The 19,923-nt window shown below is 56.1% G+C and overlaps 2 protein-coding genes across 3 annotated transcripts; one reads left to right on the top strand and one right to left on the bottom strand.

Annotated features, from left to right (window-relative positions):
* Positions 1-2,453: 2,453 nt before the first annotated feature.
* On the top strand, positions 2,454-6,516 carry HSPB7 (heat shock protein family B (small) member 7). 2 transcript variants are annotated; one of them, XM_026519763.4, is made up of 3 exons: positions 2,454-2,823; positions 3,329-3,462; positions 4,736-6,516. In XM_026519763.4, exons 1-3 carry the CDS (start codon positions 2,616-2,618, stop codon positions 4,913-4,915), a joined length of 522 nt encoding a protein of 173 aa, XP_026375548.1. In that variant the 5' UTR covers positions 2,454-2,615; the 3' UTR covers positions 4,916-6,516. The 2 variants fall into 2 exon arrangements, with proteins under 2 accessions (XP_026375548.1, XP_044247406.1); XM_044391471.3 differs by having other exon boundaries at positions 2,517-2,760.
* Positions 6,517-13,240: 6,724 nt separating this feature from the next.
* Positions 13,241-18,306, bottom strand: SRARP (steroid receptor associated and regulated protein). Its single transcript, XM_026520178.3, has 3 exons — positions 18,300-18,306; positions 14,897-15,148; positions 13,241-13,995 (listed from the first exon to the last, which is right to left on the bottom strand). Exons 1-3 carry the CDS (start codon positions 18,304-18,306, stop codon positions 13,568-13,570), a joined length of 687 nt encoding a protein of 228 aa, XP_026375963.2. The 3' UTR covers positions 13,241-13,567.
* Positions 18,307-19,923: the final 1,617 nt, after the last annotated feature.

The raw sequence follows: 19,923 nt of genomic DNA, 5'->3' as shown, positions 1-19,923 counted from the left end.
AGCAGGTGTTCAGTAAATGTCTGCTGAGTGATGAGCAGTTTCCAAACACTGGCCTGCAGGCTGGCTGTGTGGGGAGCTGATGGGACAGATTCCCAGTCCCTTCCCAAGACCCCAAATCAGAATTTTGGGGTGCAGAGGGAAGAGCCTGTGTGTGTTACAAGTTCCCCAGGTGATCGGGATGCGCTGGCAGGATTGGGATTCAAGGCATTGGATCATCTTGGAAGTTCCTTCTATCCCTGTGATCTGGAGGCAGAGCATGCCCAGAGACAGGGGAATGGCCTCCATGACCTTTTGAGGTCCCTCCTGGCCACTGAAGTCAGTAGATCCAGTACATTTATGGGCGATGCCTCAGGGAGAGGAGCAAGGGGAGGAGGAACGGTGGGCGGGGGTGGGTAACGGGATCTGACGTCCAGGAGCAGTGACTCAGGCCCTCAGCACCATGACAGTGTGTCTGCATTTAGCCACTGGCTCCTGTTTCCCTGGCGGGCGGGAGACCTCTGGGCCCCCCACCCCCGCCCCTACCCTCTTCCCATCTTGCCTTGTGCTGGTCAATTCCTGGCAGCCCCACTGGAACCCCTCGGCCAGGATGGGTGACACCGGCAAGCAGGAACCCCCACTAGAACGGCAGACCCCTCTTGCTGCAGCCACCCCCTAGCTCCCAGCTGCATGCTGCCCCCACCCATAGACCACCAGGGCCAGTAATTACCCCTAGACGGAGCCCCTCAAGGATGGGGTTCTGTGGGAGCCAGAGAAAGGAAAAAAAGCCCCCACCTTCAGGAGTCCCTGATCTCACAGGGAGATAGGTGGACCCCTGCACCAAGGGAACCACCAGTCCGATGGGGGAGTGAGGACATGACAGAGAAGTCACAGACCCAGGAAGACCATGTCACAGTGCCAGGTGCTGGGGTGGGCATCTGGGCAGGGGCCCCTGTGTGGCTGCAGCAATCACCAAGGCCTTCCTGGAGGAGGAGGAATCAGAGCAGGTCTGGGCAGGAAGGGCAGGATTTGGAGAGAAGAGCAGAAACCCCACCTTGTAGCCTGGGTAGCACCTACCGCCCAGAATAGCCTCCTCTGCTTCATCCCCTGGCCCTGCATGATGTCAGTCCTGGCTCTGCTGAGCCGTGGGTGGCCAGAGAGAGGCTTCAGGGACAGCCTGTCTCCATATGGTCAGGTACCCCAGCCTCCTGGAGGGTTTTGTTTGCTTTTTGTTTTTAAAGATTTTATTTGAGAGAGAGGGGGGGAGAGAGAAAACAAGCAGGGAGCAGGACAGGGGCAGAGGGAAAAGCAGACTCCCCTGACACCTGGCTCGACACCAGGACCCCGGGATCATGCCCTGAGCGGAAGGCAGACACTTAACTGACTGAGCCACCAGGTGCCCCTCCTGGAGGGCTTTGAATCAGACCCACCTGGTCCGAATCCCAGCTCGGGCCCCTTACCTACGTGCAAGCCCCGCCCTCTCTGTGAGACTCTGCTTTCCCGCCCCGTAAAATGGGAACAACGCCTCTTTCCCTCACCGAGCTGGGTGGGGATCAAATGGGGCGGTGCTGGAAAGCTCACAGCCAGGAGGCCCTCCAGAAGTCCGAGCTAGAAGAGCGTCTTCCGGAATTCTCCTTTCCCTTTCCCTGAAATCCCGCCTGCCATAGACCCAAGCATCTTCAATGAGCTGGGGGTCAAGCAGACAGTTCCCAGCAACATAACCTTCTAGACCTTGAAGGACAATTACCAAGTTATCTGCCCCCCTCCCCTGAGTCCTGGCCCAACCCCCACCCTGGCCTAAGGGCCGCCAGCTTCCTCCTCTTGGGGCCCCAAAATGCTCTGAGAGTGGGAGGAGGGCAAGCACAGAATCTGGGTCCCCGTGGGAGCGGGCAGGGGGACAGCTGCACATTCTACCCCCCCCCCCCCGCCCCGGGGGCTGTCTCAGTCCTTCCTAAGAGATGGTTGTAAACATTATCTGCCCTGAGGGAAGGAGTCTCTCACCTCACGCAGGGGACCAACAGATGGAGGTCCTCCACCCACCCCTACCTTCTGACCTGGCATCCCATGCTCTCCCCAGAGCCAGGCACTTGGGCCCCCGCTCACCTGACTGCCCACCCCCTAGATCCCCCCTTACCAAGGACTGGCACTTTGGGGGAGAGGGGACCAGAAACAGAAAATCCTATTGCCAAGAAGCTTGCAGTCTGATGGGGGAGGCACAGTCCTTAGAGAGCAGCCCCCCACCCAGGCTGATGGGGGAGACAGAGACACCCCACACACAAGGTCCCGCAGCAGGCACGGGGGTCTGAGCAGCGAGGGGACAGGTTGCCCCCGGCCCGCCGCTGCGGAGGCCCCGGGCTGCAGTTATCGGCCTGGAATGCCGGGCTGTGAGCTCAGCCTGGGCCTGCGTGTGTGCCGGACTGTCAGCAGTGCCGCCTCACCGGAGAAGATTTCCAGCCCCCTCCGGGCCGAGGCGAGGCCTAAATTTAGCTAGGAGACAAGGGGCTGGCCCCAAGCCCAGGGACGGTCGGGCCTTATAAAGCACCGGCAAGCAGGGCCCGGCACGCTCCCCCAGAGCCTGCTGCCCACACCCTCTCTTGTCCCCCTGCCCGCCTGGCCAGGGCCCGGCCGCCCGCCCGTGGATGAGCCACAGGACCTCCTCCACCTTCAGAGCGGAGAGAAGCTTCCATTCCTCCTCGTCCTCGTCCTCATCCTCATCCTCGTCCTCGTCCTCCTCAGCCTCCCGCGGCCTCCCAGCCCAGGACCCGCCCATGGACAAAGCCCTGAGTATGTTTTCCGAGGACTTTGGCAGCTTCATGCGGCCCCACTCGGAGCCCCTGGCCTTCCCAGGCAAGTTGTCAGGGCTCGGAGGGGAGATGCATGGGTAGGGGACCCCTGCTCCAGGGCAGCCGCCCAGAGCAGGTGCCGCACGACTATAGCCGCATGTGGCCACCAGGACAGATGTGGCCACAGAGACAGATGTGGCCACAAGAACGGCTGTGGCCCCAGAGGTCAGCTCTGACGCCAATGGCCACACAGGGCCCGTGGCCAGGTCCTCGCTGGAGCCCTGGAGGACTGGACCGGGTTGAGGAGTGGGAGGCAACCCCCAGCCCCCAGGCCTGGGTGGGCTGCCACACACAGTGTCACCCAGCCCACCTGTGCTAGGCGAGGCCCCATCCCCACCACGGAAAGGGCGGGCTGCCGGAGGTGAGGAGCTGTGGGCAGGGGGGTTAGGAACAACAGCTGAGGGGGAGGTCAGGCCTGGGGGCCAGCCCCTTTCCCCAAGAGGAGCCAGAAACCCGGGTTCTAGAGGCAGGTGTGCCCGGGGCTCAGCTCACAGCAGCCTTCCCCACAGCCCGTCCCGGGGCGCCGGGCAACATCAAGACCCTCGGGGACGCCTATGAGTTTGCAGTGGACGTGAGCGACTTCTCACCTGAAGACATCATTGTCACCACCTCCAACAACCACATCGAGGTGCGGGCGGAGAAGGTGAGCCTGCCCACCCTGCCCGGACCCTGGTTCCACATCTGTACCCTCTGCCCAGCGTCCCCACTCCCGTGCCCCTGCTGGGACCCCAGACCCTGACTGGTGCCCCTCCCCACCCCAACCTCCCTTGGCGGACTGGAGACCTTGCTCCTGTTAGTGGTAGGCCGAGCAGCCTCCCCATGGCTGCCTCACCCTGCCCCAAGGTGCTGGGATCCTTTCTTTAGGAGCCAAGGGCTGCTGAGGGCACCGCAGCAGGTATGGGAGAGGGGTGGAGGGGTGGAGGCAGGGGGCACCTGAGGAGGTGAGGTGAGGGGGGAGCCAAGAGGATGGAGATGGGTACTGAGTGGGGACAGCTTTTCTGGCAAGCATGTGGGTAGGTGGGGGGCTCCCAGGGAAGCTGGGGGGAAGAGTTCCCCCACGTGACACCCTTCGAGCCCCTTTTTCCACCCCCACCCAGAGGTTCAGCCCCCATCCTGGATCCTTGAACGGGGCCCAAGGGTGGGCAGACCCTGCTGTTCAGGGTCAGACACACTCTAGACCCCACACTCCCTGCACCCACGGGGCTCAGGGTCACTGGGTCACTAGGGTCTCAGAGTCCCAGCTCCCAGGAGGCCTCTGCTGGGGAGGAGCGTGTGGCCCAGCCTGACCAGGGCTGCTGCCCCCCACAGGGCCACAGCCACCGCCGCCCAGCAGGGAGGGTCTGTCCAAGGCTTCCTGCGGATGCTCCAGGGCCCGGTTTCCTCTCCTGAGCTCGGGAGGCTGGCTGCCCCGGCACCTCGGTGGAGAAGCCGAGGCCTGTGGGCACCAGGACCAGGGCAGCACGTGCCAGCCTGCAACCCCCGCCAGTGACTCAGCCACCCTAGGCTCCTCTGGACACTATGTGCTGGCCAAACCATGGGGGGAGGGGCCGCCTGTCCAGCCGGGGCGGCGGACACCCCATGTGTCTGGGCATCCCAGAGGGCACGGCCCTGCTCCGAGCCGTCTTCTCTTTGTGGCTCTGGAGCTCCAGATTCTGCCACCGAGCTCCTCCCTCTCTGAGCTAGCCCCACCCAGCCCCTTGCCTCCCCCTTGGAAGCACTGGGGCTCCCCTGAGCACCTCTGTCGCTGTCCCAGCCATCGCCCCCTGGGCCAGCCCCTCTGCACCTGAGACTAGAACCCCTTGGCATGGACATGCAGGGGCCTGGCTGGCCTGAGAGGAGGGAGACAGGGCTGTGGCTTGACCTGAGCAGGACAGGGGTGAGGGGCACCCTGCCCTGACCCCTCACCCCTTCCCCAGCTGGCAGCTGACGGCACAGTCATGAACACCTTCGCTCACAAGTGCCAGCTGCCCGAGGATGTGGACCCCACTTCTGTGACCTCTGCCCTGAGGGAGGACGGCAGCCTCACCATCCGGGCCCGGCGCCACCCACACACGGAGCACGTCCAGCAGACCTTCAGGACGGAGATCAAAATCTGAGGGCCTCCCCCTCCCTGTCCCCTCCCGCTCCCCCTCTTCTCCCCAACTGGCCTACCAGAGAAGTTTTCCTCACCCCTCATGACAGCTTGCAGGACATCTCAGCTCAAGTTCCAGGCCCTGAGGTGGGTCATCCCCCCCTGAACTGGGGCCTTCTGCTCTCCAGGGCAGGCCAGGGAACCTTTTGCCTCACCTGTGGCCCCCAGATTCCAGATGTGGCCTCTTTCACTTAATCCGGAATAAAGGGATTGAGATGGGAAAGGAAGCTCCCGGGGAGCGCACTCTGGGGAAGGGGCACTGGGACAGGCAGGATCTCTAGGCAAGTAGTCTGCGGGACAGACAGATGGACAAATCCTTTGATCTCTGGGGTCTCTGCAGGGCAGGGGCAGAGGGGACAGGGATCTGGGACCCCCAGGGCAGGGGGGAGCAGGGGAGGCAGAAGCAGATATTAGGCTGGGGCGCTGATCCAAGCAGAACTGCACAGGGAAGCCAGAGGGGACAGCCACGGGGGCGGGGTGGGGGGGAAGCTCCCCTCCACCACTCCCTGAGCCCCAAGCCAGCTGCAGGCTGCCTGCCGACCTGCTGCCCCCACCGGCCAGCTGCGCCAGGGCTGGGCCGCCCAATGTCTGTATATAGATGGGGTTTTTCCAATATAGCCGGTTCCTGAGGAGCTGTACAACACCCCTGCCCCCCTTACCCGCTTGTGCCCTCAGGCAAGGCCTAGCTGAGGGGTGGGGCTGGTCCTGCCTCCCACCTGGAGACCTGGGCTCCCGGGGCTGCCTCCCCTGCAGACAGGTCACCCAGCTAAGGTGGGAGAGACAGCACGGATGGGGCCTTGAGTCTTCAAGGTTGGACCCCAGCTTCTTGTCAATCTTCCCCTGCGGCCAGTCACCTCCCCCATTCTTCCCCCTCTTTAATCAATGAATCTATAGGCTTGGTGTGTGTATACACCACACACACATGCCCATGGTCATGTCCTTCAAATACTGAGCATTACCATTAGTGGAGGCTGAATCCAGCACATTCTAAAATCAGATTTTACAATCTCTATTTTTATCGATGGGGAAACAGAGTCTCTGAGCAGTTGAATGCCCGGCTCACTCATTAAAGGTTGGATCTGAACCCAGGCTGTGAAAGCTGCTCTCGAGCGCCCCCCACCCCTCTGAGCCCTGGGGGGTAGTGCCCCTCCTTCTGCCCCTCGTGGCCTCTGCACCCTGCCCCGCATCGTCCTGCTGGAGACTGCCCAGATCATAGGAAGAGGCCCCAGCTCAGTTCCCTCCTAGTCTCCAGTCCAGGGCAGGGGACCTCCAGGCAGCCTTCATCCTGGGGAGCCCCAGATACCCCCAGTGACACTGGCTCAGTCTCCAACATACAGAAGCAGGGGTGGGGGGGAAGGGGTGGTTCACAGTAGCAGAGACTCCCTGGGGGCAGGAGGCGGGGCCAGCTTCTCTCTCCTGCACCTCTTAGGTCAGTGTTCTATAGGGTGGCCTCTCACCCCTGCCATTCTGGGGTCCTTAGGGGATGACTGACTGGGGGGGTGGAAGGGAGCATGGGAGGACCCGAGCATTGTACCCTGCACACACAATAAACAACAGAATCACAGACTTCTGGACATCACCTGCCTGAAGTTCTCAAACTTGGGATGGGGCTGGAGGCAGCCAGGGGGAGAAACCCCAGAATAAACTGACATGCCTTCCTTGAGATTTGGGGCCTGGGGTGGCAGTTCAAGTACATTTCAAGGACCTCACAGAAATGTGGGTGTCCTTTGGCCTCCTCCCTCGGCTCCCAGACCCACCAGAGAGGAATCCCAGAATTGTTTCCCTGAAAAACCTTGCAGTGCCTTCTCTTCCAACTGCCAGCCCCTGATACCACATGCCAGGCACTGTTGCAGGCACTGGGACACCAAAGGCGGGCCAGCTGTCCTGCGTCGTCGTCGTCGCGTCGCCTGCCCTCTTGAAGCCCATCGTGTCTGAGGACCAGACTGGCTGAGTGACTGGCTCAGGGTCGCACAGACCCAGCGGCAGGGCAGGGCTGAACCCTGGCTGCAGGGGCTGGCCGGGTCAGGGAGTCTGGGTGCGCTCTGGAGGGACCCCACCCCCAACACCACGAGGCGCTGCTGAAACCGGAGTGTCAGGCGCTCCCCAGCGCAGGTCGGGCTGCAAGAGGGAGGAGGGGAGGAGGGGAGGAGAGGGGAGAGGGGGTGCGGTATTTCCAGCCTCCGTGACTCACTGATTCCACTGGGCTATTTGCAGCCCCGAAACTCATCGGCGCGGGGGTTGGGGTGGAGCCGGGCCAGCTTCCCCGTCTCCGTCGACCCGCACCCAGGGTCAGGCTCACCTTGGCTTTCCGACCCCAGCGATGCCCCTCCCTGGGTCGCGAAGGGGGCGGGGCTGGGCGGCGGACAGCCCCGCCTGGGAAACCTGGCAGCTCCCCCCAAGTGGCCAGTGGGGCCGAATACGCCCCACCTCCGGCCCCAGCAGCCCTCTTCCCAGACCGAGGTTTTGGGAGATGAAGATTTCGCGGGGGACAGAGCAGAAGCTGTGTCTGAGAGAGCCCTCCCACCAAGGTGACCCTGCGGGGGAGGAGGCGGGGAGATGGGGACGGCAGGCCCTCTTTCATCGGCTCCGCCCCCTGGGCGCCTGGGCTGGCCCAGGCGCTTTGTCTCCCCTGGCCCCCCACCCTTTCCAGGCTAAATATAGGCCTGGCTGCAGGCCCTGTGCCCCACCCCCACTACCACCCCGTGAAGAATAATTTTAGCAGCCCCATTCATTGAGCGCCTAGTGTGTGCCAAGCATACTGCTCGTCCCCACAATAATTCTGCAAGGTAGGTACCAAGGAGGTTCAGAGAGGTCAAGCAACTGGCCCAAGGTCACCCAGATTGGAAGTGGCATGGCTGGGATTTGAATTCTTGTCTATGGCTCTAGAAAGTCGGCTCTAGAAAGTCCTCTCTAGAAAACCGGAATCAGTCCCTCCCCCCTTCCCCCCCAACACAACACCATCAGAGGGTTAAGTCAGCTCCCCTGCCGCTATCCCGGCATTCTGTACAGGGAAGTCAAATTGTACATCTCATATAGTTTTTGGAGTGGGCCTGGGCAGGAGGGCAGGGGAAGTTGCAAAGATGCAACCTTCCAGGGCTGGAGACCTGAGAGAAGGTCCAGGTCAGGTGGTGCCAGAGACCCTGAAGGGTGCCAAGGAACTAGAAAGTTCCTTTCGTTCAGGTCCAAAGCCACCTCCTCCAGAAAGCCTTCTAGAGCTCCCAGCTCAGGGACACAGACAAAGGCCCAAAGAACCCTAGGCCCAAACTTTGTGTTCAAAAGAAACTGAAACTCAGATGAAAGGGGGGCTTGCCTGAGGGTGAGGGCAGACCCTGAGGCCCACCCGCTTGGTTGGCCGGCCCTGTCCCCTTGGAGTCACTCCAAACTCCTCTGGGTCTGGTGGGGAAACTGAGGCCCAGGGAGGGCTAGAGCCTTGCCCAGGGTCACACAGAAGTCAGTGGCAGAGGTGAGATGAAGACCCGGGCCTCCAGAACCTCAGGCCAGGGCATGGCTTCCAGACCAACCGCCTTCATGCCCATTGCCCCCTTTCCGTGGCCCAGAGGTAATGCCCATCCCCCACAGTGTGCACCCCTCATCTCTGTTTTCCCCAGTGTCCTCAGATCCTAGTTCCGCAGGGGCGGAAGACGCCTTATTCTCCTTCCTTGCTCCGAAGTCTGGCATGGGAAGGGAGCTAAGTGCGTGTTTGTAGGATTTTTTGAAAAGCTAGCAAGCCTCAGGAAATAGTGGAGGGTCAGCATAGACTCTGGAGCTGCACGCCCTGGGTTCGAGTCCTGCCCCTGCTGCTTCTGAGCTGTGCGATCCCGAGTAAGTAACATAATCCGTCTGTGCCTCATTTACCCCATCTGCCAGTGGTGCTAATGGAATCCATTGCCAAGGTTTTGTAATGCGTGTAAAGGGTTTGGCACCTGGGAGCTGACTGGAGCTCAAGTATGCCACGCCCCGAAAACGCCCAGGAGGGCTCAGCTTCTGTGACCTCATTCAGATGCGGATCCTGACCTCCCCCCCTTCACCCACACTGTCTGGGGCTCCCTTGAGGCCAAGACTCAGGCCAGAGGATAGAGGAGCTGCCTCTCTATGAAAAGCAGGTAAGGGCAGAGCTAAAAGGTCCCCTGGCCATCTCAGAAGATCCTGTCTGGGCCCTGGAGCTGAAGGTGGGGGGAGAGAAGCCTCTGGATGCTTTAGTTTCCTCATCCCAGAGACAAAGATCAGGCACCACCCTCCCAGGGCTGCTATGAGGAACCAGAGAGCGATGGTGTTTTAGTATAAGCTTAATAAATGCTAAACTCTTGTTAAAATGCGCTTGTTTTCTAAACAAGGAAAGCCAAGGTTCCATCCCCCAGGCTCTGTCCTCAAACAGCAGAGGGTCCTGGGGCACATGGTGACTTGAGTCTGCAGGAACGGTGCCCAAGGCAGGAGCCTCTGGGCATGGGAGGGAGTGTTATTTACTGTCAGCACAGCTGGGCCATCCCACACCTGGCCTGGGGCTCACGGTGACCAGCCAGCTGGGCCAGTCCCCAGTCCTCCAAGGCCTGGACCCAGCGACAATCTTTCATGGGAGTCTGGGGGCTACTAGACTGGGTGCGGGCCCTCTGGGCACAGAGCAGCGCTGCTGGCGCTAGGACCCCCTGAGGAGAGGGCAGGACAGCAAATCTGCACCTTCCTTCCATCCTTCCGAGTCCTTCCCTCCCTCCCCTCCTTTTTAAAAAATGTAATTTATTTTTTTAAAAGATTTCTTTAGGGGCACCTGGGTGACTCAGTCGGCTAAGCATCTGCTTCTGGCTTGGGTCATGATCTTGGGGTCCTGAGATCGAGTCCCTCATCAGGCTCCCTGCTCAGCGGGGAGTCCGCTTCTCCCTCGCCCTCTGCCCCTCCCCCCACTCATGCTCTCACTCTCTCAAATAAATAAAAAAATCTTAAAAAGAATAGATTTATTTATTTATTTTAGAGGGGGAGAGAGAGAGAGAATGAGACAGGGAGGGGCAGAGGGAGAGAGAGGGAGAGAGAGAATCTCAAGCAGACTCCCTGCTGAGTGCAGAGCCCGACCCGGGGCTTGATCCCTTGACCCTGAGATCATGATGTGAGCCGAAACCAAGAGCTGGATGCTCAACTGACTGAACCACCCAAGCGCCCATCTCCCCTCCTTCTCACACAATTCTCCACCACCCCCTGTCATATATAGACACTTTAAGGTACTGGGGACACAGTCCTGATGAAGCATGGCTGCCAACCCGGAAACACATTTACTTACACTTTAACTCGCTAGTTCAATAAAGTCTTTTATTGATTGATTGATTCATTCATTCCTTCAACAGAATTTTGCTGAGTTCCTACGGTATGGATGGTAGGCAAAGCTCTGAAGTCAAACGACCTTAATTTCACCCCTGGCTCTGCTACTCGCTAGCTGTATGACCTTGGGCCAGAGCTTTCCCTACCTGAGCCTCAGTTTCCACATCTGTAAAGTGGGAGAGTGCCTCACAGGATTGTGGGTGGACAGACGAACTGAGCTCTCTCCTCCCCCTGTGAGCTCCATATCAGGGTGGGCTCTGCTCACCTGTTCAGCCCCACACACGCTCTGCACCATGTCAGGCCCTAGGCTGGGTCCTCATCAAGCATTTGCCCATTGAACAAATGTGAGCACAGTGCCAGCGGCAAGGCTCGGGGTCACGATGCTGTGGCTCACAAGTGTGGAGTCACACTGCCTGGGGTTTGCATTTGGGCTCCGCCTCTTTCCTCACCTGCAAAATGGCAATAAAAGTCGTACCCACCTCTCTGGTCTGGTGTGAGAGGAACACAGGTGGGGTGTGGTGCATATGAAAATATACGTCATTGTGGGGCACCTGGCTAGCTCTGTCAGAGAGCAGGTGACGCTTGATCTCAGGATCGTGAGTTCGAGCCCCATGCTGGGTATAGAGTACTAAAAAACAAATAAATAAACTTAAAAACATGCAGATATATATATACACACATATATACATATAGTCATTATGGGGACGAAGTGGGTGTTGGTTAGAATGAAGTTTGGCTTTTGGAAGCATGGACCCCACTGGGTGGCCGGCGCAGGACTCGGTGCCCTCCCAGCCAGGCCAGGACACAGTGCCCTCCAGTCTGATGATAGGGCGACACCTGCTGTTACAAAGCTGCATGTGCAGCCACAGGCCCACCCTCTTCCTTGACGGCCTCGAACTCCCTTTGCGGCTGCGTCTTTGGGCTCCTCCACTCCAGTGCTTCCCAGCCACGGGAGGAGAGAGGAGGGACAGATGTCATCCAGATTACTGTGTCACTACCTCTCTAGACCAAGTCGCCACCCCCCTTTGTCTGGCTTGGGGCACAGCCTCCTAAGCTTCCCACCCCCTCCTGCACCTCCACCCTTGCCTTCTGGTCCCAGCACAGGAGTTGGGAAAGTTTCATTTTGCTTTGAAGTAAGTGCCGCGCTCATCCTGGGGCTTGAACTCACGACCCCAAGATCAAGAGTCACATGCTCAGGGCTCCTGGCTGGCTCAGTAGAAGAACATGCAACTCTCAATCTCGGGGTCGTGAGTTCAAGCCCCGCGATGGGTGGAGAGATTACTTAAATAAATACATACATACATAAATAAACAAATAACGAAATAAACTTTTTTTAAAAAGTCACATGCTCTACTCACTGAGCCAGCCAGGTGCCCCACAGGAACTTTTTTTTAAAAAATAGGTCTGAGCATGTCACTCTCTGCTCACAATTTCCAACAGAATGTATCTTAGAATAAAATCTAAAGCCCTCGTCATGGCCTGCAAGGCCTCACGTGATGAGGTCCCTGCCACTTCTCCGGCCGCTGTCCCGTGTGCACATACACACGTTGTCTTCCCCCAACTGGAGAATAAGCTCCTCCAGGGCGGGGCCTTGTCTGTCTTATCACTGCTCCAGCCGGGGGTCTAGTCCAGAGCCTGGCACACAGTGGGTGTCCAGTAATACTGAGTGAATGGATGAATATACTCCAGCCAGACCGAATGACTCTGGTCCTTCTTCCTGGGACACTCCCCACCCCCGTTCCCTGGCCTTTGTGTGGCTCACTCGCTGGTCACGTCTTAGTCTAGACATCACGTCCTACAGGAAGCCCTCCCTGATCTCCTCTCCTCAGAGTGGGCTGGACACCCTCCTCCAGCCCCGCATTACTCTGTACGCCCTTACTCTTGCCCGCCCCTGCCCCCTCCCAGGCCGTGAGCTCCCGGAGGACTGAGGTATGGCTGTTCTCTCTGGATCCCCTTTGCCTGGGAGAGAGTCCGCCGAGCGCATCCGTGTACCCCAGCTCCCTAATCTGTGCTTTCTCACATAGGCCCTGCAAGGCTGTCGCTCCCCTGGCACAGAGCAAACGGCCAATACACCTTAGCTACTGGAGTTTGCAGGAAACTAGTAAAATAGTCGTTGAATAAGTAAGTGAGACTTCAACAGTTTTGTTTCAGAGAGGGAGAGGGAGAGAAAATTAAGCAGCCTCCCTGCCCAGCACGGAGCTGACGCAGGGCTCGATCTCACGACCTGAGCGGAAATCAAGAGTCAGACACCTAACCAACGGAGCCACCCAGGCGCCCTGAACATTCAACAATTTTAAGGAGAAACCTAGAGATATGCTTCCGCACAACGTCGTGCATCTTAGACCTACACGCAGCCTCACACACACGTCAGTGACCCCACTTCCCGCTGGGTAACACGACGGCCCCGTGAGACAGGGACCACCCGCCCCTTGTATCCCTGGGGGCGTATGAGCCTGGTCTGCTGTAGCCACTCGGGAAATGAGCGCTCTTGTTTGTATCTGTTCCAACATGACCCCCCATTACCGTGCGGAGCCCCTCCCGTGCCCCGTCGAGAAGCAGGTCCCCTTATTTCCCATTATGGATCGCCAGGTCCCACCTGCCCCCCTGAATTTCCCCACCTGGTGTCGGGGCCTCCCAGGGACCCACACACTTGCACGAGAGCCAGGATGGCGGCGGACAACTCGTGGCCCCTGCCTGTTGCCCTGGGGCGTCCTGACGCCACTTGGGTCGGCCCCTGATGTCCACAGTGCTGGCTCCTTCTCGTCTTTTAGGTCATACCTTGTTACCCACTCAGGCCTTTCCCACCCACCGTATCAGAAAAGCTTTTTGCCCCCATCACTCCCCATCCCGGCACCCCATTTCAGCTCCTACACAGCACTCGTTCCATCACTGTTCAAAATCATCTTTATTTATTTGGTTCCTTATTTAACCCTTCCCCTCACCCCCACCCACCGCCCCGAGGATAAGCGCCAAGGACGCTGTGGTGTCTTCCCTAGTACTCGGCAGAGCCTGGCATGCAGAAGTTGCCCTATTAGGATTTGCTGTAGGAACGAATTGGTCTCTTTCCAAGCGCAGGTGCCTTACCCTGCTTCTAGTGAAAGGTGAGCAAAGATAAGGAGGAGGAAGGAGGAGACCTTTGAGTGTGTACTTGGTGGCTGTTTCAGATGTCCTTGATCGATCTAATGCTCTTCCTTGGCTCCGGCATAAAGACTCCTGCTTGGCTGGGGAAGGGGGCTGGGGCTTTGGGAGCTGCAGTCCCCCAGCTCTCGAGCCGGCCGTGCCAACCCCCTCCTCCACAGCCAAGCTCTTCCAGTTACTCTGCCTGCCCACAGACGCAGGAGGAGAGGGCCTTGAGCGAGCCGATGACCGTGCCCCAAGCTGAAGACCTCGAGGGCACAATCTTCAAGGGGTTCCCCTTGGCTTCAGGAGCCTCCTGGGGGACCCGTGGGCTGACTGGGGAGGAAGCTGGGGCCACCGTCCCTCTGCGGGGTGGCAGGGTCCCCCCGGTGTGGGCCAGGTGGACCCCACCCGGAGGGGCCTCCTGAGTCAGGTGGGGCCGGTTTCCTCCGCAGAACAAGATATAGGTCTTCATCGGAGGAGTGACAGGTCCTAGGTGAGGACCGGGGGCTCGGGGCGGCACCGGGGGGGCCACCAGGGAGAGCTGTTTGCCACGAGCACAGTCGATAACAAAAGTTAGGTGAGCGGCGGGGATGGCCTTCTGATGGCAGGCCGGCTTCTCCCCTGGAAGGAAGGAGGAGACCAAAGGCTGGAGTTAGCATAGTCAAGTGTGGTTTCATTTCACTCACTTGTTCCCTCCCTCCACCAGGGTTTCACTGCCCATTTGGTTGACTCACAAAGACGGGAAGGGAGTGGAGTCTAAGAGCACGGATTTCAGCCTCAGGGAGACCTGGGTTGGAATCCCGGCTTCCCCCTCTCTGCCGCCTGCCTTTGGGAGCACAGCCCCGGGCATCAGGGCTCTGTGCTGTGCCCAAGAACGTCCCATGGGGACTCTGGTGCACTGGAGGAGGCTGGGGGTCCCCGAGGCTCTGCATTTTTAACAAGCCCCCAGGGAACGCCAGTGCTGCTGGTCCACGGACCTCACTGCTGAAGTAATGAGGTCCTCGAGCAAGAGGAAGTTCCTGCCACTTTATACGGACAAGGCAGCAGAGGCTCAGCCTGTGCAAAGGTGGTCCTCAGGGAGCACCACGCTGCGCTCCCCTCCCCCACACAACCTCGCCCCTAGCCTCAGAGCCCACTGGTAGTGCCCGGGGCTGTCTCTCCTGGGCAGCCCTGCAGTCGTGCTTTTGTACCCTCCCGACCCAGCTCAGGGAGAAGCCATGAGCCAAGTGATCAACGTATCAATGAAGCGAGTGTCAGACCAGCTCCGTGTGAATCCAGAGCCTGGACTCTGAGTGAACTTTTTGAGTTACCCAAGGAACAAATTCTCTTCACTACGTGCTCTTCCTCACGACACAGCCTCAGAAGGAAGCTCGTGTTCTGGTAGGTTTGTTAACACACAGAATCATTGAAGCCCACCGCCCATGGCTTGAGAATCCCGCAGCTCCAGGGCGGGTGTCTGCCCTCCCCAGCACCACCCCAGCTGGTCTGTCTGCGGGGCTGAGGCCCCTGTGCCACCTCTTACCTGGGCTGGTCTCCAGATCTGTCTCAAGGCCCATGACTCTGGGGCTGGCTTGTCGGTCGCTGGGGTCTTCCGAGGGGGTCACCGCTCTTGCCACAGTGGAGAACTTCTCGCTCTGGGAGGAGGAGAACTTCGCAGCGGCCTCTTCCAGGATGTAGCTCCCCACCCAAGGACCAGACCTTTTATATTTACCAGACCGGATCCGGATCTGCTGAGCGAATTCCACCGGGAGCCACAGGAACGGGCCTGGGGCGGCTAGGGGATGGCTTTGATCGACAGGGTTATGTCAACAGAATTGTTGTCAGGTCACTGGGAGGCCGTTCTACCAAACAGACCCGATTTTCTTTCCACTCCAGCCACTTCCTACCTGTTCTTTGCCTTAGCCTGGCCAGACTTCAACAAGAAAATGGATTTCTCATGGTCCTGGAAGCTGGGAAGTCCAAATCAAGGGGTCCACAGATTGCGTGTTTGGTGAGGACTCACTTAGGGGTTCAGAGACGGCCGTCCTCCCAGCAGGGGCTTCGCGCGGCAGAATGGGCAGGGGCGCTCTCTGGAGTCTCTTTTATCTAGAGTCCTCCTCATGAGGACTCTACCCTCAAGACCTAATCACCTCCCAAAGGCTCCACCTCCAAGTCCCATCACACCGGGATTTAGTTTCAGAATATGAATTTGGGGAGGACACATTCAGCGGACAGCATCCTTTAAATCAACTGACTGTTTTTATTGAAAAATATATATATACTTTGTTATCATCATGTTTTCAGGGAAGTAGAGTTGGCATACAGTATATTAGTTTCAGGTGTATGACATAGACATACTGATTTGACATTTACACATAGTAGGAAATGCTCACCATGGTAAGCATAGTTACAGTCACCATACAAAATTATTACGGTATTATCAACTACATTCCCCATCCCCATCCTGTAGTTTTCATCTTTGTGACTTCTTCATTTTATTTTTTAAATTATTATTATTATTTTAAGATTTATTTATTTTAGAGAGAGAGAGCATGCCAGTTGGGGGAGATGCCGCAGGAGAGGGACAAGCAGACTCTGCACTGAGCGCAGAGCCTGATGCGGGGCTTGATCTCACGACCCTGAGATCATGACCTGAGCTGAAATCAAGAGTCAGCCGCTCAACCAACTGAGCCACCCAGGCACCCTGACTTATTCATTTTAAAACTGGAAGTTTGTACCTCCTTTTAAAAAAAATTAAAGTATATATTTTGGGGGCACCTATGTGGCTCAGGCGGTGAAGCGGCTGCCTTCAGCTCAGGTCATGATCCCGGGGTCCTGGGATCGAGTCCTGCTGTCGGGCTCTCTGCTCAGCAGGGAGTCTGCTTCTCCCTCTCCCTCTGCCGCTCCCCCTACTTGTCCTTGCTCTCTCTCCCTCTATCTCTGTGTCCAATAAGCAAATAAAATTTTTAAAACAAAAAGATTTTATTTTTTAAGTGATTTCTACACCCAGTGTGGGGCTCAAATTCACAACCCCGAGACCAAAACTCACCACCCCGAGATCAAGAGTTGCATAGTCTAGCAACTGAGTCAGCCAGGCACCCCTCTTTTGTAACTGGAAGTTTGAACCTCTTAATCCCCTTCACCTATTTTGCCCATTCCCCTGCCCCCATCCCCCTGACAACCACCAGTTTGTTCTATTCCTGAGTCTGTTTGCTCAATTGTTGGAAATAGACTTTAAAATGAAAATTGGAAGCATTTCATTAATTGTAACAGTATCACTTCTGTACATTACAAATAACTCTGTACTGTATAAGAATAATGGTCCCCCAAAGATATCCATGCCCTCGCTGCCAGAACCTGTGAAAGCGTTTCCTGACACAGCAAAAACAACTTTGCAGTTGTGATTAAGGGTACTGAGCTTCTAACATCACTTCTGATGTGTGTGTTTGGTTTTTTCCCACACCAGCAAGCAATTAACTCTGTTCTGACACAACCTACCTGGAGATAGCGAGATTCCACAGATTAAGGGCTCATTCCCACGTGACTGCCGATCCTAACTGCTCATGCTAATTGTAATTCCACACTGTCACCTGTGATTCTGATTTCTAGGTCAGAGTTCCCCATGCGCCCCTCCTTATCTGCTAGAGAGGCACACAGAAGTCAGAGAAACATTTTATTTACTACATTACCAGGGTTTGGGGGTTTTGTGGTTTTTTTGGTTGTTGTTGTTATTGTTTAGATTTTATTTATTTATTTGAGGCAGAGTGAGAGCGAGAGAGATCATAGAGAGAGAGCGAGAGGGAGAAGCCGACTTGCCACTGAGCAGAGAGCTCAATGCGGGGCTCGATCTCAGGACCCCGAGATCATGACCCGAGCCGAAGGCAGGTGCTTAACTGACTGAGCCACCCAGATGGCCCTAGATTACCAGTTTATTATAAAAGGGTACAACTCAGGAACAACCAGATTGAAGAGATGCACAGGAAAGGAGGGAGAAAGGGGCGGAGCTTCTAATACTCTGAGCCTGTCACTCTTCCTGAATCTCCTCCACTATGTTCCTGATTGGTTAAATCATTGGCCATTAGTGACTGAACTCAATCTCCAGCCCCTCAACCCTCTTTGATGTTGGTGGGTGGAGCTGAAAGTTCCAACTCTCTAATCACACTTTTTGGGTTCCCCTGGCCACCAGGCCCATCCTTAGGTGACCTAGGGTCTTTCTAAAAGTCACCTCTTGGGGCACCTGGGTGGCTCGGTTAGTTGAGCGTCTGGCTCTTGATTTCGGCTTAGGTCATGATCTCGGGGTCCTGGGATCAGCCCCGAGGGGGTTCCCTGCTCAGTGGGGAGTCTGCTTCTCCCTCTACCCCTCCCCCCTGCTCACCATCTCTTTCTTTCTCTTGGATAAGTAAATAAAATATTTTTAAAAACTAAAAATAAAAAATAAATAAAAGGTACCTCGTTAATATAACAAAAGACACTTTTTTTTTTTAACGTTTCATTTATTCATTTGACAGAGAGAGAGCACAAGCAAGGGGAGTGGCAGGCAGAGGGAGAGGGAGAAGCAGGTGCCCCACTGAGCAGGGAGCCTGACTCAGGGCTCGATGTGGGGCTCCATCCCAGGACCCTAGGATCATGACCTGAGCTAAAGGCAGACACTTAAACGACTGAGCCACTCAGGCGCCCCAAAAAGACACTTTCTTGCTCTCAACACTTGGGCAATTCTAGAGGGTATGAGGAGCTCTGTGCCAGGAATTGGACAAAGACTATATATATATTTCTTATTATAAATATAGTATCACAAGTATGAACTTTGAGAGGGGGAGATTATCCTGAATTATCTGAGTGAGCACAGTTTAATCACAGAAGTCTTTAAAATCGGAGAACATTTCCCAGCTGGGTTAGAAAGAGATGTGTTGATGAAAAAAAGGCCAGAGACAGGGCATGAGACTCACCTGTCATTGCTGGCTTTGAAGATGGTGTAAGGGGACCTGAGCCGAGGAATCGGGCGGCCTCTGTAAACTGGAAAAGGCAAGAAAAGGGATTTTTTTCCCCCTAGGACCTGGATGGAGGGACCTCCCTGGCAACATCTTAATTTCGGCACAGTGAAACCCATGCCGGGCTTCGGACCAACTGGTAATAAACCTGTGTTGCGTTAAAGCCACTAGATTGTACTTTGGCACGGCAGCGATAGAAAACTGACAGGCTGCGCAAAAGTCTAAGAAAATAAAATTAAATTCTAGCTGGATATTGTCGCCTGTGTAATCTGACTTTAAAGTGACGGGGCACCTGTGGACACCAGCACTCCCGCCATCATGTGATGAGAAGGGCATGTCTCATCTGGGGTCTCCTTCCCCCCAACCCATAACCCGGGTCTATCCATGAGAAAAATATCGGGAAGATCCAAACTGAGGGACATTCTGCAGACTACCTCCCTGGTACTCCTCAAACGGTCAAGACCATGAAAAAATAAGACGGAGAAACCATCACAGAAGGGAGGAGACTAAGAGGCCACTGTGATGAAATGCATTGTGGGATCCTGGAATCAAGAAAGGATGTTAGCAGGGCGCCCGGGTGGCTCAGTCGGTTAAGCGTCTGCCTTCAGCCCAGGTCATGATCCTGGGGGTCCTGGGATCAAACCCCGCTCGGGGCTCCCTGCTCATTGGGGAGACTGCTTCTTCCTCTCCCTCTGCTCCTCCCCCAGCTCGTCGTCTCTCTCTGAAATAAATAAATAAAATCTTTAAAAGTTTTTAAATTAAAATAAAAGGATGTTAGCAGAAAAGCCTGTGATAGCCAAATGAAGGGAGGAGTTTAGTTAATAGTACTGAACCAATGTTGCTTTCTTCATGTTGACAAACGTTCCAAACTTACCTACGATATTAACAATAGGGAAGACTGCTTCTCTCTCCCACAATAGGGAAGACTACTTCTCTCTCCCCTTCTGCCTCTCCCCCCACCCCCTGGTTGTGCTCTCATTGGTTCTGTCTCTCTCTCTCTCTCAAACAAATAAAATCTAAAAAAAAAAAAAAATTCCAGCTGGGGTGTCTGCCTGGCTCAGTTGGAAGAGCATGTTATCTTGATCTCAGGGTCCTGAGTTTGAGCCCCATGTTGGGAGTAGAGGTTATTTAAATAAATAAGTAAAAACTTAAAAAAAAAAAAAAAAGAACTCCAGCTAATAAGTGTGGAAAGAATGATAGCATCAGAAATGCATCGTTTTACAACCTCTAATGAAATCATTGATTCAGGGAAGGATCTTCAAAGGAAGAAACTGTTACATGGGAAGTTGATGGGGAACTTTCCAAAGAAGGAATTGGGCTCCTCCCACCATTGATCTTAGCACCATTGATCTTAGCACCCACCATTGATCTTAGCACCACTGAAGGGGTCCCTGACGTGACTCAGAAGCATCTAGAACGTGTTCTTACCAAACATGTGGGACCTGAACCTACTTACCCCCTCCAGCTAATTTACAGGAAATGAAAGGAGAGGAGTGCTACTCAGATGACAGCACGAGGAAGCAAACAGAGAAATCCAGAATGTGGGATGTTTACAGGACAGGATTCCAAAGAATATTCTTCC

This window comes from Ursus arctos, unplaced genomic scaffold (genome assembly GCF_023065955.2).
Source record: "Ursus arctos isolate Adak ecotype North America unplaced genomic scaffold, UrsArc2.0 scaffold_32, whole genome shotgun sequence".
In the NCBI taxonomy this organism is placed as follows: domain Eukaryota; kingdom Metazoa; phylum Chordata; class Mammalia; order Carnivora; family Ursidae; genus Ursus; species Ursus arctos.
This window is presented reverse-complemented; position numbering and strand designations above follow the sequence as displayed.

What these genes read in the sequence shown, in the direction of transcription:
- HSPB7 (XM_026519763.4), top strand. Translation starts at nt 2,616, where the DNA reads ATGAGCCACAGGACCTCCTCCACCTTCAGAGCGGAGAGAAGCTTCCAT. An exon ending in GGAGCCCCTGGCCTTCCCAG is followed by an intron (nt 2,824 to 3,328) that starts GCAAGTTGTCAG and finishes CCTTCCCCACAG; the next exon opens with CCCGTCCCGGGGCGCCGGGC. An exon ending in TCGAGGTGCGGGCGGAGAAG is followed by an intron (nt 3,463 to 4,735) that starts GTGAGCCTGCCC and finishes CCCCTTCCCCAG; the next exon opens with CTGGCAGCTGACGGCACAGT.
- SRARP (XM_026520178.3), bottom strand. An exon ending in AGATCTGGAGACCAGCCCAG is followed by an intron (nt 13,996 to 14,896) that starts GTAAGAGGTGGC and finishes CCTTCCTTCCAG; the next exon opens with GGGAGAAGCCGGCCTGCCAT.